General features: G+C 46.4%; 1 protein-coding gene across 1 annotated transcript in view; it reads left to right on the forward strand.

Annotated features, from left to right (window-relative positions):
* The window catches only part of LOC103081133 (calpain-8-like), an 84,067-nt gene that overhangs the window by 11,448 nt on the left and 57,605 nt on the right, over positions 1-15,014 (forward strand). The window contains 1 exon segment of the mRNA XM_007454490.1: positions 6,930-6,999. Within this exon segment, the coding sequence (XP_007454552.1) occupies positions 6,930-6,999 (70 nt within the window).

Below are 15,014 nucleotides of genomic sequence, written 5' to 3' on the forward strand. Positions count from 1 at the left end.
CCCCTTCCCCCCTTCCTTCATTCCTCCCTCCCTCCTTCCCTTCCTTCCTTCCATCCTTCCTTCCTCTCTTCTTTTTTTCTTAAATTGTGGTAAAATACACACAACATATAATTTACCATCTTAACCATTTTTAAGTGTATAGTTCAGTAACAATAATTTGTTGTGTAACTATTGTCACCAACCATCTCCAGAACTTTTTCATCTTGCAAAACTGAAACTCCGCACTCATTAATTTCACATCCTTCCTTCCATTTTACTTCTGTCTCTATGAGTTTGACTACTCTAGGTACCTCATATATAAGTGAAATCATGCAGTATTTGTCCTTTTATGACTGGCTGATTTCACTTAGCATCATGTCCTTGAGATGCATGCATGTTGTAGCATGTGACAGCACTTCCTTCGTTTTTAAGGCTGGATATTATTCCATTGTATGCATATTTCACATGTTATTTATCCATTCATCCATCAATAGACACTTGGGTTGCTTGCATCTCTTGGCTATTGTGGATCATGCTTCTGTGAATATGGGTGGGCAAATAGCTCTTTGAGACCCTGCTTTCAACTGTCTTGGGTTTGCATCCAGAAGCAGAATTGCTAGATCATATGATAATTTACTTTCGATTTTTTGAGGACCCACCATATTGTTTTCCATAGCCACTGCACCATTTTACATTCTCACCACCAGTGCACAGGCTTCCAATTTCTCTACATCTTCACCCTCACTGGTTATTTTCTGTTTTGTGGTGGTGGCCATCCTAGTGGGTGTGAGGTGGTATCTCATCACGGTTTTGATTTGCATTTCCCTGATGATTAGTGATGTTAACCATCTTTTCATGTACTTGCTGATCATATGTGCATCATCTTTGGAGAAATGCCTATTTCTTCAAAGCACAAAAATGTGCTTTGCCCATTTTAAAATTGGGTTGTTTGCTTTTTTGCTTCACTTGCTGCTTTTGAGCGTAACCCCTTACCACTTTAGTCTCAGGAACTTTAAGCCAGCTGCCCAGATGTGGCTCTTATAACCCTGGTTCCCATAAAGATGTTAATTTTTTACTTGCCTTTGGGGGAAAGGAGATGAGATGGGCTAAATATATATGTATATTTGTTTCTTCCCTCTCAATAATAAATAAAGCTTGATACTTAGACGTTTTCTGAAACCATAAAATTTGACCTACTGCCCCTGCTGTGTGTTTCTGCCTATTTTAAGTCCTGAGTGTAAAGTTTGGTTGGGCTCTTATTCCAAGGGTTGGAAGACAAGTTTGCCCAGACTGAAGATCTCATGGTCAAGCATGGGTTCTCAGGAGAAACTTTTGGCTATTCATGATCCTAAGGCAATTTCCCCCCGGCTAGTGTTAGGCAAGGACAACAATCCCATCACAAAGAACATGACTGGCTGTGTGAGAGCAGGAGATGCTCCTAGAAGCTAATTCTCATTTCCCAGCTTCCCCATCACTCTGGGTTGACACCCAACCTGGGCCCCTATGCTCTGAGGGATGCCCAGTGTGTGGGGGCCCTAGTACAGCCCAGTCAATGATATTCTTCTCTGTCCGTTGTTTTGTAATTAACCAGTTTATTGACCTTAAGGAGACATACACAGAGAGAAGTGAGGCAATGTCAGTTGCATGGTGAGGACCGGTGAAATGGCCATCTCAAGTTAAGAGAAACATGGCGGGTGGAACTTTGGGAGGCTAGGATAAGGATGAAGGGGAGAGGCCTCGGTCTGGTTCTCCCACTCTTTGTTTTCAGTTGCTGTCTCTTGGATTAATGAATTTGGAATTTTTAATTTTGTTTTGGTTTTTTTTGGCGGTACGCGGGCCTCTCACTGCTGTGGTCTCTCCCGTTGTGGAGCACAGGCTCCGGACACGCAGGCTCAGCGGCCATGGCTCATGGGCCCAGCCGCTCCGCGGCACGTGGGATCCTCCCGGACCGGGGCACGAACCCGCGTCCCCTGCATCAGCAGGCGGACTCCCAACCACTGCGCCACCAGGGAAGCCCAGGAATTTTTAATTTTTTTTTTGTGGTACGTGGGCCTCTCACTGTTGTGGCATCTCCAGTTGCAGAGCACAGGCTCCGGACGTGCAGGCTCGGCGGCCATGGCTCACGGGCCCAGCCGCCCCACGGGATGTGGGATCTTCCCGGACCGGGGCACGAACCCATGTCCTCTGCTTAGGCAGGCGGACTCTCAACCACTGTGCCACCAGGGAAGCCCATGAATTTGGAATTTTTAATTCAGCCTTGATTTTTTCAGTGCTGGTCATGTGCAGATCATAATGTGGAGGCTTTGTGGAGCTTTTGTTAGTTGGGAAAAGAGGCAATTGACAGCTGACAGGCAGCAGAATGGCTAAGAGCTTGGGTTTGGGCATCAGGTAGATCAGGATTCTGGTTCCCTTTCTGCCATTTACTAGCTCTGTGACTGTGGCTAAGTTACTAACCTCCCCGGGACTCAGTTTCCTCATCTATAAAATGGGAATAATAATATGACTTATCTCCTCAGGTTACTGGGAGGCTTAGATGAGAGAACGGGTTTAACACAGTACCTGGCACATAATAGATGCTCGATGCTGTGAGCTGTCTCTAGCAATTATTATAAGACAGAATGTCCGGAGAGCGAAATATAAATATGTATGGGAGTTCAGGGGCAGGAGCAGTTATACTGACTGTGGGATTGGGGCAGACATCTGAGCGGGGGATGGCGGGGTTGGTAAAAGAAGAGGGTCATGATAGAGACCAAGAACAGGTGTGAGCAAAGGCACAGGGCTGTGGATGTGCATTCAGAGCCAGTATGTTCAGAGGAAGGCAGTGGTGCATTGTAATTAGGGGAGAGAGAGCACCTTGGGAAACAGAGAGTGTTGTGGGAAACGTTAAATGGGGCCAGATCCTAGAGCGACAGGAGTGCTGGGCTGAGTAATGTGGCCATAATCAATGGTGATGATGATAAAATGTGGCAACATCACTGGGTTTCCCAGAAGTGCACAGCCAGGGCTCCTGTAATACCAAACATAGACTATCAGACATGGACTAATGCCCTGGGGAGCAACGTTTCCAAGTCACCAAGTCACTGAGAATGTGTGGTTTAAATCACTTCCTACCTTGAATTCCTTACTTATACTGGTGTTTCTCTTGTGCCCTTTCATCAGAGGCTGATATAAGGCTTGAATAATTTGAGTTTACGGAATGTTTTGAGATCTTTACCTGACAAGTAGTAAACATTTCTAAAAGTAATACTAAAAAGACATGTTTGTTTGGGTTTTTTTTTTTTTTTTTTCCTTGCGTTATGCGGGCCTCTCACTGTTGTGGCCTCTCCCATTTGCGGAGCACAGGCTCCGGACGCGCAGGCTCAGTGGCCATGGCTCACGGGCCCAGCCGCTCCGCGGCATGTGGGATCCTCCCGAAACGGGGCACGAACCCGCGTCTCCTGCATCGGCAGGCGGACTCTCAAGCACTGCGCCACCAGGGAAGCCCTTGTTTGGGTTTTTTAAATGAATTTATTTATTTAATTTTTGGCTGCGTTGGGTCTTCGTTGCTGTGCGTGGACTTTCTCTAGTTGCAGCGAGCTGGGGCCACTCTTCGTTGCGGTGCGCGGGCTTCTCACTGCGGTGGCTTCTCTTGTTGTGGAGCACCGGCTCTAGGTATGCGGGCTTCAGTAGTTGTGACACGCGGGTTCAGTAGTTGTGGCTTGTGGGCTCTAGAGCGCAGGCTCAGTAGTTGTGGGGCACGGGCTTAGTTGCTCCGTGGCATGTGGGATCTTCCTGGACGAGGGCTCGAACCTGTGTCCCCTGCACGGGCAGGTGGATTCCTAACCACTGTTCCACCAGGAAAGTCTGACAAGTTTGTTTTTAAGGAAGAAAAAAATAATGTCCCAAGAGTGGGGGAGGTGGGAGCCTGCCTCTGTACTGAGGCTTGCCTCTTTAAACATCTTTGGCTGCCATGTTACTTTTTTTTTTTTTTTAACATCTTTATTGGGGTATAATTGCTTTACAATGGTGTGCTAGTTTCTGCTTTATAACAAAGTGAATCATACACATACATACACATATGTTCCCATATCTCCTCCCTCTTGTGTCTCCCTCCCACCCTCCCTATCCCACCCCTCCAGGTGGTCACAAACCACTGAGCTGATCTCCCTGTGCTATGCAGCTGCTTCCCACTAGCTATCTACCTTACGTTTGGCAGTGTATATATGTCCATGCCACTCTCTCACTTTGTCACAGCTTACCCTTCCCCCTCCCCATATCCTCAAGTCTATGCTCTAGTAGGTCTGTGTCTTTAATCCCGTCTTACCCCTAGGTTCTTCATGACCTTTTTTCCCCCTTAGATTCCATATATATGTGTTAGCATACGGTATTTGTTTTTCTCTTTCTGACTTACTTCACTCTGTATGACAGACTCTAGGTCTATCTACCTCATTACAAATAGCTCAATTTCGTTTCTTTTTATGGCTGAGTAATATTCCATTGTATATATGTGCCACATCTTCTTTATCCATTCATCCGACGACGGGCACTTAGGTTGTTTCCATCTCCGGGCTATTGTAAATAGAGCTGCAATGAACATTTTGGTACATGACTCGTTTTGAATTTTGGTTTTCTCAGGGTATATGCCCAGTAGTGGGATTGCTGGGTCATATGGTAGTTCTATTTGTAGTTTTTTAAGGAACCTCCATACTGTTCTCCATAGTGGCTGGATCAATTTACATTCCCACCAACAGTGCAAGAGGATTCCCTTTTCTCCACACCCTCTCCAGCATTTATTGTTTCTAGATTTTTTGATGATGGCCATTCTGACTGGTGTGAGATGATATCTCATTGTAGTTTTGATTTGCATTTCTCTAATGATTAATGATGTTGAGCATTCTTTCATGTGTTTGTTGGCAGTCTGTATATCTTCTTTGGAGAGATGTCTATTTAGGTCTTCTGCCCATTTTTGGATGGGGTTGTTTATATTTTTGTTATTGAGCTGCATGAGCTGCCTGTAAATTTTGTAGATTAATCCTTTGTCAGTTGATTCATTTGCAAATATTTTCTCCCATTCTGAGGGTTGTCTTTTGGTCTTGTTTATGGTTTCCTTTGCTGTGCAAAAGCTTTGAAGTTTCATAAGGTCCCATTTGTTTATTTTTGTTTTTATCTCCATTACTCTAGGAGATGGGTCAAGAAGGATCTTGCTGTGATTTATGTCATAGAGTGTTCAAGAGGAAGATATAACAATTGTAAATATTTATGCACCCAACACAGGAGCACCTCAATACATAAGGCAAATGCTAGCAGCCCTAAAAGGGGGAATCGACAGTAACACAATCGTAGTAGGGAACACCCCACTTTGACGAACGGACAGATCATCCAAAATGAAAATAAATAAGGAAACACAAGCTTTAAATGATACATTAAACAAGATGGACTTAATTGATATTTATAGGACATTCCATCCAAAAACAACAGAATACACATTTTTCTCAAGTGCTCATGGAACATTCTCCAGGGTAGATCATATCTTGGGTCACAAATCTAGCCTTGGTAAATTTAAGAAAATTGAAATCGTATCAAGTATCTTTTCCGACCACAACGCTATGAGCATATTCTATAGTTAGTAGCTGAAACCACGGGTCTGGATGATGTCACCCAGGGAGAAGTTTTCAGGTATGTTATTGCTCTATGAAATGGGGTCATGCCAAGGACTGAGGACCCAGCCCAGGGGTTCCCTGATCCTGGGGATGAGGAGAGCAGAGGAACCCTTAAAGGAGACTGACAAGGAGTAGAGAGGTGAGAAAGTCAACAGCAAGTAAGGACACAGAAGCCAAGAGAGGAGGGTTTCAGAAGGAGGGAATAGGCCGCAGTATCAAGTGTAAAAAGCAGTGAGATTCAGAGGAACAAAGCTCCTTCCGTGATTGCTGGTGACTCAGGTGAGAAGAGTTTCATGAAGCTGTTGGAGATCGGAGCCAGATTTCAGTAGACTGATGGACGGAAAAAAAAATTTTTTTTTTTCAGTCACTAGGCCGCTAGGGAATTCCAACAGGAGACTCTACACGGGCCTCTCACTGTAGTGGCCTCTCCCGTTGCGGAGCACAGGCTCCAGGCGCGCAGGCTCAGCGGCCATGGCTCACGGGCCCAGCCGCTCCGCGGCATGTGAGATCTTCCCGGACCGGGGCACGAACCCGTGTCCCCTCCATCGGCAGGTGAACTCTCAACCCCCGCGCCACCAGGGAAGCCCTGTTAGATTTTTTTTTTACCCATATGCCCATATTTTCTTTTAATAGAAAACAAGTTAATGAATTTTTTTAATATTTGGAAGAAAAAAAAAAAGCCAGTCTAAAGGCACTGTCTTGGCCCATTTAGGTAGGAGCTAGCAGCGTTATACAAGGCTGTAGGGCTGCCACTTTGAGGCAGGTGAGCAGGGAAAGTGTAGGTCAGATGTGGGAATGGAGCTGAGTTCTCCTCTCTGTATAGGACACTTCCTGACGCCTCAGTGTTTCCATCAGCACACGGGGTCATCATTGAGTCAAGTATTTAATGAGCATCTACAGGGTGCAGGGCATTTTGTTAGAGTGTTAAACATTAGCCTCATCCTCTCCCTATAAATAGGGGTGTTGTCTGAATGGGTGAGATCATAGTTCCTCATGTCATTATCTCAGCCTTTGCCTTTCTCCTACCCTCCCCCATACCCGCGTTCACACCCACACACCCACACAGTGTGTATAGCGATAAAGAGCTGGCCGTGGGCACCAGCTCCTGCTCTGTCACCCCTGGCTGTGTGACTGTGGGTAGCTCTCCTGCCTTCTCTGGGCTTCAGCATCCTCAGCAATAAAAGGTGGTATGTACAGTAGATGTTCTCCTAGGTCTCTTCCATGAATTTTGGGACTATCAAGTTCTTTCACTGTTGCTGCCACCATCACTGGGTATCTTGTGACTTGTGTTTTGTTCCCAATTGCTTTCAGGAATTGTGTCCCAGCCCTCAGTTTATCCTTGGTGGAGCCACGCGTACAGACGTTTGTCAGGGTATGCTAGGTGAGTAACTGGGGAGAGTCCTATTTGATTTGGGAGAGGGCAGGTGTGTATGTGTAATGAGTAACATCAGATTATGCTGTTAGAGTTGACCGACTACATTATGTCTGTGACTTATCCGTATGGGTTTGTGTTTTGAGACCGTACTCTCCATTCTGGGTCTGGAATGCTGGAACTACATTTGGTTCCTCCTAACAAGAGATTTTCCATAGGCTCATTTAACCCCTTTTAGTGCTAGAGTCACGAGCCAGAACTATAGGCATGCAGTAGATACCCACGCTGTGCTGTGTTTTGATAGTAGTGACCTTTGAGTGGATGTAATTTGACCTGTGGAATGCCATGTCTATATAATTATGGGCTGTCATAATAGATGCTCTTAGCATGAGTAAGAAAAGAAGAATCCCAGCTTTCCAGCCAAGCTTCTTTCCAGCCCAGAATCCTGGGATTAAGAACCTTCACTTCCCAACCTTTCATATTCCCTCCAAATCAGGCTCAGTTAAGTTGAGGAAATAATTTATTTTGTACGTTCTAGCCTTAAGTGTTGGAAACTGAGGTTCTCCTTGATAGCAGATCAGCACTGTTGATCTTATAAGCCCTTCTGATCCCAGAGCATCACAGTTTCTTCATTGAGTGGGACAACACTGACATTTCAGGGACAACACGGCTCTGAATTGAATTCGCCGGGCTTCCAAACGGCCAGCCAGTGACAGCTGCAGGAAATAGACCTGGAAACGAAGGCAGGAGGAGACAAATCCTATTTGCTGAAAATTAGCCAAACAAACAAAATCTCAGCATCCATGCGGCTCCAATCACCCTTTATCTTTTGGGAGATTTCCCCTCCATCTTTTTTTTCTCCTTGTTCCTCCTGTTCTCTTGAGCCTGTTGGAAACTTTTATGATTTTGAATCACCAGCATTTATTTTAAATGCTTCCAATGTTCTCTCCTTTAACGAGTATAGCCGATATCCCCTTAGCCAGAGCTCATGGTGCGTGAGCACAAAGCTGTGAGAACGATTCGGGTACCACACAGACGTGAGCCCTGTTCCCTGAAAGCCACAGTCCCCGTGTCCTAAGCCTTTGTGTGAGGGCTCACACAGGGGTAGCGTTCTGACCTTTTATTGCTCTGGATGAGTGTGCTGTGCCTTTTTACTTCCAGCTAAATATTTAACCTAATTTAGCACATGTCTCAGGGAAACACAACTTCTAAACTATGCTTTTAACAGCTTCTTGTTGTAGATGTTTTGACTTTGGAAAAGGTATTTAATAAGTGTCTTTTAATTGATCAACTTAGATAGATCTTCTTTTGAATAGTTTTAAGCTCAGAGAAAAGAAGTGTTCCCAAAAGAGGCCTGAGCGTTACCATGGTGAGTGTGCGCTGCTGATGGAGCCTGCAGCTAGAGGAGCAGTAAATGAACCTGATTCTCTGAATCCAACTCACATCAAAGTGAGGGGGCCACGCCGTGGAGGCCGTTCTGGGTTAGCCCTGCTGCAGTGGTGGTTTTTAATGAGCAGAGCGGAAAGGGGTTGTTGAGTCCAATTTCCTGAAGGATGCTTGGTACGGGGCCGGAGGGCCTGTGGACCAGATGGAGCCTCAACATGTATCGAAGTGGGTGCCTGCACGCCAGGCCTGCAACTCAGCACCAGGGTGGTTGCCAGGAGCTGAGTGACAACAACCTGTGTGGCCTGTGAGACTTGAGCTCGGTGGCGTTAACGATGGGTGGATCGTGGCGAGATTAAGAAGAAAACTTCCTGATCAGAGAACCAGGGGGTGTCATGCTGCACCTGTTGAATCAGGGTATGACAGGGATTCATGTTTGTTCAGTGCCTTTCAGGCTTGACACAGTGCAGTGGGGTCTGTTCCAGGTTTAAAATATCTTTGTTATTATTTTTTATTATTTTTTAAATTTATTTATTTTATTTATTTATTTTTGGCTGTGTTGGGTCTTCGCTGCTGCACGGGGGCTTTCTCTAGCTGCGGTGAGCAGGGGCTACTCTTCATTGCGGTGCATGGGCTTCTCATTGCTGTGGCTTCTCTTGTTGCGGAGCATGGGCTCTAGGCGCACGGGCTTCAGTGGTTGTGGCTCGTGGGCTCTAGAGCGCAGGTTCAGTAGTTGTGGCGCATGGTCTTAGTTGCTCCGTGGCATGTGAGATCTTCCCGGACCAGGGCTTGAACCCTTGTCCCCTGCCTTGGCAGGTGGATTCTTAACCACTGCGCCACCAGGGAAGTCCTGTTATTACTTTTTAACAGTTGATCTATATAATGAAAATGATGTCCTTTACACAGTTTTGTGTTACTGTGATTTTATTATTATTTTGAATACACACTGTTCAAAAATGAAAACAACTGAAAGGTCCACCGTGAAGATTCAGCTTCCTGTCTGTCTCCATCTATTCCACTGCTTGCTGTCCTAGAAACTTTTTTTTCCCTTATCCTTTCAGTGTTTCTTTATGCAAATTCAAGCACGTCTAAATACATATTCTAATTTGTATCCCCTTCTTGCCTTGAAGGCAGCAAACTGTAAACATTGTTTAGCACCTTTCCATTATTTGTTATTATTTTACTAAATAAAATGTCTTGGAGCTCTTTCCATGTCAGCGTATAAAGGGCTTCATTCCTTTGTAACCACTCAAAATATTGCAGTCCATTGTGTGAAGCACCAGTTGATTTAGCCTGTCTCCTACTGATGGACACGAGTTATTTTCTCTCTTCAGCTATTATACAAAATGGTGCAGTGAATGTCCTTTTCCGTGGTAGTGTGTGTGTGAGGGTTTTTGTCAGCAGGTTTGAAGTGTGGCTGCTTCAGTCACCATGGAATATCTTTCCCTTCTATTTGATTCCCAGTGCTTAGTGGCCTCATATTCGGCCCCACTATCACCACTGTCTTATCTACTCTGAGGAAAGGGCCCAGGGCAATCCTTTACACTTTAGTGTGAATTTGAGTCAGTGGGCTACCAGAGGATTTGTATATTGAACGTTATCTCCAGAGCATGAAAGAATTGTACCGTTACATCTTTAGTTACACCAACTCTCACTAACTTATTTCCTTTTGGTATGAATGCAGACAATGAAGCACAGTAATAGAAATCATGGATTATATTCATATTATATTACAATTGTTGCAAATAATTCAAAATACCACATATTCATCAATACCTCATAATTATGGTGCTTATTAGTCGCCACTCCAAAACTTTTATATAGAATGTTAATAAAGAAGTATGAACCTTACCATATTCTAATTTTAAAAACAGATTTTGATAACTATTTCAATGTAATTATAATATACATATGCAGTGTATTTCTCGCCAAGCCAGGCTTCATCCTCGCCATGTGAGCCCCTTGCCTCCCACCAGAGTCTGTGCTAATGTAGAGGCCAGGAGCTAACTTTCTTTGGAGACATTATTATAGGAAGAGAGACTGGGAAGTCTGCAGTGCTAAAGATTCAATTGCTCCAGATAATTCTTACTGTGTAATATGACTTTCTGTTGGGTGACTCAGTCTCTGCCTGAGGGCAGTGTGGTTTGCCTCCACACAAGTAATCAAATGGGTATCTGTTGATGAAGCAGCCCCCAGACAAAATCCCTCCCTGGATCCCCAGGCCTGGATTTCCTCACCCTGACACCCTGAGGAGGGGTTCCCTGCAGCTGCAGCCTTACCACGCTTGGTCTTCCTGGCAGAGCCCACGCTCACCAGATCTAGCAAGGGCCACACACACAGCATCCCTCCAGTGTGAGGAGATCTCAGGGCCACACCATAGTGAGAGGGAATAAGTTGTTAAGTGTGGGATTATGCCCTGTTGGGCACGTCTGCGGTGCCCACTTCCAGCGAAGGCTCATGGTTGGCGCATCACACAGGGAACTGCAGGCACCTCGCTTGTCCCTCTGCTGCCTGTCCCAGCACCGTCTCTCTCTCCTTTGCACGTTGGCCCATGCGTGTCCCTCTGAGGCCTCTGTGTCCACAGAAATAGATTCTGTCCCACCACGAAGTACACGCTTCTGGCTTCTTTCACCCGACGCGGTAAGTCATGACTGTGCGCTGACCAGAGCTCCTTTAGTCATTGGCTTCAGAAGTTCAACCCAACCAGCTTAAAGAAAAAGAAGTTATTAGCTCATCCCACTAGACCATGGAAAAGTAAGGGCAATGCTGGCCTCGAGAAGCCTGGATCTAGGGATCTAGGTGTTCCTGGAGCTCTCTCTGCCTGTCCTGTCTCCACTCTACCCTCTTCCATGCCAGGCAGACTTCACGCAGAAGGAGAGATGACCACTAGGGTTCCAGACTTCAACTTGGTAGTATCGCAAACCACCTTTGATTTTACAAATCTCAGAAAAAGTCTCTGATCTGGTGGTTGGGATCTTTGCCCACTCCTTGGGTTCAGTTATTTCAGCCAGAGGGGTGAGGTACTATTTGATTGGCTCAGCTTGCGTCATGGGCTTTGCTCTTCTGACTGCCAGGCTCCCCGCAAACCACAGGGGGGTTCTCTAAAAGAAGGGGGCAGTGTGCAGTGGGCTGACAGAACGGAGAAAGTGTATCTCAATATGCCAGTGGGGTGACGGGGACCAGGTCTGGCCAGACTGTGCTCTCCCCGCCCCAGGTCACCTCTGCTCTTTGGACTCATTGGTCCCGCCATCTTCTCACTGCCCCTGAATCCATCACCCTGCAGTGCTCCAGGACATGTCCCTCCCTGAAGGCTGCTCTCTTTCTCTGGATCTGTGCTACCAGCAGTGCCTAATTCAGCACCCTGAGTGCAAAGAGCCCCCCAGGGAGACCTGGGTCTTCATGGTCTGCCTGTGGCCTCGCCACCTCAGTTTGCACAGCTGTACAGTGGGCTTGTAATCAAACCCAGCCTGCTGGGTGGTTGTGATGAGTAGAGAATTGACACGGCTCCTTGTCCGCCCGGAAGTGGGCACTGCGACGGGCAGAAGGGGTTGTAATAACCCTGGGAGCCCTGCCTGTGTGCTCCATGGGACTGACTCTCTTCTGCATCTCTATAATCCACCGTGCCTGGGGTGTAGCAGGGCTCCGTGAATGTTTACTGGACTTCTGACCTGTTACCTAAACCCTTTGCCTTGTATCACTATTAAATCATGAAGACAAGGGTATCTTAAGTCAGAGGCTACTTGTGTTTTTTCTTCCTTCTTTGCCAATATCTCTCTTGGCCATCAGGCTGGATCAGGTATTTTGAATAAAAAAACCCCATCCTGGGGACTCCCCTGGTGGTCCAGTGGTTAGGACTCGGCACTATCACTGCAGGGGGCACGGGTTCAATCCCCAGTTGGGGAACTAAGATCCCGCAAGCTGGGAGGCACCCGCCAAAGGAAAAAAAAGAAAAAATAAAATTCCCATCCTGAAGGTGACTACGTCTTTATTATTTTTCATTTATTTATTTATTTATTTTTGCGGCACGCGGGCCTCTCACTGTTGTGGCCTCTCCCGTTGCAGAGCACAGGTTCCGGATGCGCAGGCTCAGCGGCCATGGATCACAGGCCCAGCCGCTCCGCGGCATGTGGGATCCTCCCGGACCCGGGCACGAACCCGTGTCCCCTGCACCGGCAGGTGGACTCTCAACCACTGCGCCACCAGGGAAGCCCCACCCTTCTTTCTCTAGTGACTTGGTGTTTTCTCCTCACCTTTATGGAACTGATGTCTTTTTCATCTTTGTTGTATTTATTGAGTAGAATTTTATATTCTGTATTTTCGTTTTGAAAAGGGAGTGACTGGCCAGTTTCACTTGTCTCTATAGACAAACAAAGAGTGAACAACGACACCTAAATCCAGGTGCCTTCTCTGATGCAACCCTCTCATCCATTTTCCTCTGTGAGCCACGCTCCCCCATCGAGAGGGGCCTGCTCTCCTGCAATAAGGGCCAGGCATGCATCACCCTCAGGTGTCGGGACTGGTGTCAGCATCTTCACAAGCATTTTTCTAGATACCTTTTGATCTGTAGCATCCTTTCAGGACTGGGGCAAAGTAAATCAATTCACGAGGACTGAATGGTTACTTTTAATGAGCAATCAGGGGAAGCCTCAGAGAACTCAAAGCAGCCAGACCCCCTCATTGATTCTGGAGAGTGCAGGGTCAGACTTCTGGGAGGCAGAAGAACGGCAGATGACAGTTCCTTGCGGCCCAGTCATAAGTGACATGGGGAAGTTTGCTTTTGTTAATACAGTCTTCTACTTTCAGTGATCCGCCCCTCCACCCCTTTTAAAGTATAAACATCTGATATTTATTTATTTATATATATGTATTTTGGCCATGCCACACGACATGTGGGATCTCAGTTCCTGTGAGCAGGGATCAAACCCATGCCCCCTGCAATGGAAGGGTGGAGTCTTAACCACTGGACCGCCAGGGAAGTCCCAGTGATTCCCTTTCTTTGTGGAATACCTTTCCCTTCTATTTGATTCTTAGAGCTTAGTGCCCTCATGTTTGACCCCATTATCACCACTGTCCTATTTATGCTGAGGAAAGGGCCCAGAACAACCACTTACACTTTAGTATGAATTTAAATCAGTGTATTACAGGAGAATTTGTATATAGAACATTATCTTAAGAGCATGAAAGAAGTGTAGTGTTACATCTTTAGTTACACTAACTCTTAACTACCTTATTTCCTTTTGGTATGAATGTAGGCAATGAAGCACAGTAATAGAAATCACGGATTATATTCATATTACGGTATAATTGTTGCAAATATCTCAAAATACCATTTATACTCATCATTACCTGATAATTATGCAGTTTATTAGGCCCTACCACAAATCTTTTATATAGAATGTTAATAAAGAAGCACCAACTTTACGACCTCATAATTTTTAAAACATATTTTGGTAACTGTTTCAATATACTTTTTGTAGTCCTATTTTTTTTTTTTTTTTGTGGTATGCGGGCCTCTCACTGCTGCGGCCTCTCCCGTTGCGGAGCGCAGGCTCTGGACGCTCAGGCTCAGCGGCCATGGCTCACGGGCCCAGCCGCTCCGCGGCATGTGGGATCCTCCCGGACCGGGGCACAAACCCATGTCCCCTGCATTGGCAGGCGGACTCTCAACCACTGCGCCACCAGGGAAGCCCTCCCCTGTGTTTTTGATTGTTTTGTGTTGGGTGGTAATTGCTATTAATAGGAGCCTTATTGAAGGCTTTTCTCTGCAGCAGGCACGGAGCTAAGCACTTTCATAGATTATCTCCTTTTTATCTTAATAACAACTGCAAGAGGTAGCAACTGTTTTATGCTATTGCCGTGTAAGTAGCTGCTACTAGATGAGGTAGGTCAGAAGGTGAACCAAATGTTAACGAGGGGTGGGGGAGGAGTAGTGAAGGCAGATGGAAAGCAGGGATATGAGGAGAGGCTAAGGAGAAGCTGTGTGTGGTCTCAGGGGAGGACAGAAGGTTCCTGAAACTTCATGATCATCTTGCCCTGGAGTCTAGGGCGCAGTATTTCATATAGGCGGACAGTCCCATTTGCTTCGGCTCCCGAGGGCTCTGCAGAGTGTGGAAAGGCAGCAAGCTAATCATCCTGCTGCACTAGACCTGGCTCGGACGCTGACTGACCTTGAGACGTCACGTAGCTGCTCAGGGCCTCAGCTTTACGGATCTGGAAAGTGGGGATTAAATGCCCCCTTTACCCGGTGCAGAGCCTGAGAGGTTCAAATGTAGGAAGGCACTCTCCTTTTTGGGGGGATGCTGACGAAGGGGGGGCCTTATGTGATTTCAGGGAAATTCTTGGAGGGTGAAGGGCTGAGCTTGGGGTGCCTTTTTGTTCTCATCTCCATTTTGAAAGAAGGCACCCGGTCCCAAAACCATTGGATTAACCTACTTTGCGATTTGGCAGGATTTATCAGGGGCCAGGCATGCAGAGTACATCTGCAGGCTCCAAGAAGGTGCAGAGAACAGGCACTTTACACGTAACTCAGAGCGGGAGGTGGTAATGCTGAATGGACCCGGGCAGAGCAGGGTCCATTGTGACTTGTGAGTGTGACTGGTTCCCAGATGCGTTTCCTTTGACTCCGAGTCTGTCTGAGGGAA

The sequence above is a fragment of the Lipotes vexillifer genome, unplaced genomic scaffold, assembly GCF_000442215.2.
Source record: "Lipotes vexillifer unplaced genomic scaffold, Lipotes_vexillifer_v1.1 scaffold634, whole genome shotgun sequence".
NCBI classification, from domain to species: domain Eukaryota; kingdom Metazoa; phylum Chordata; class Mammalia; order Artiodactyla; family Lipotidae; genus Lipotes; species Lipotes vexillifer.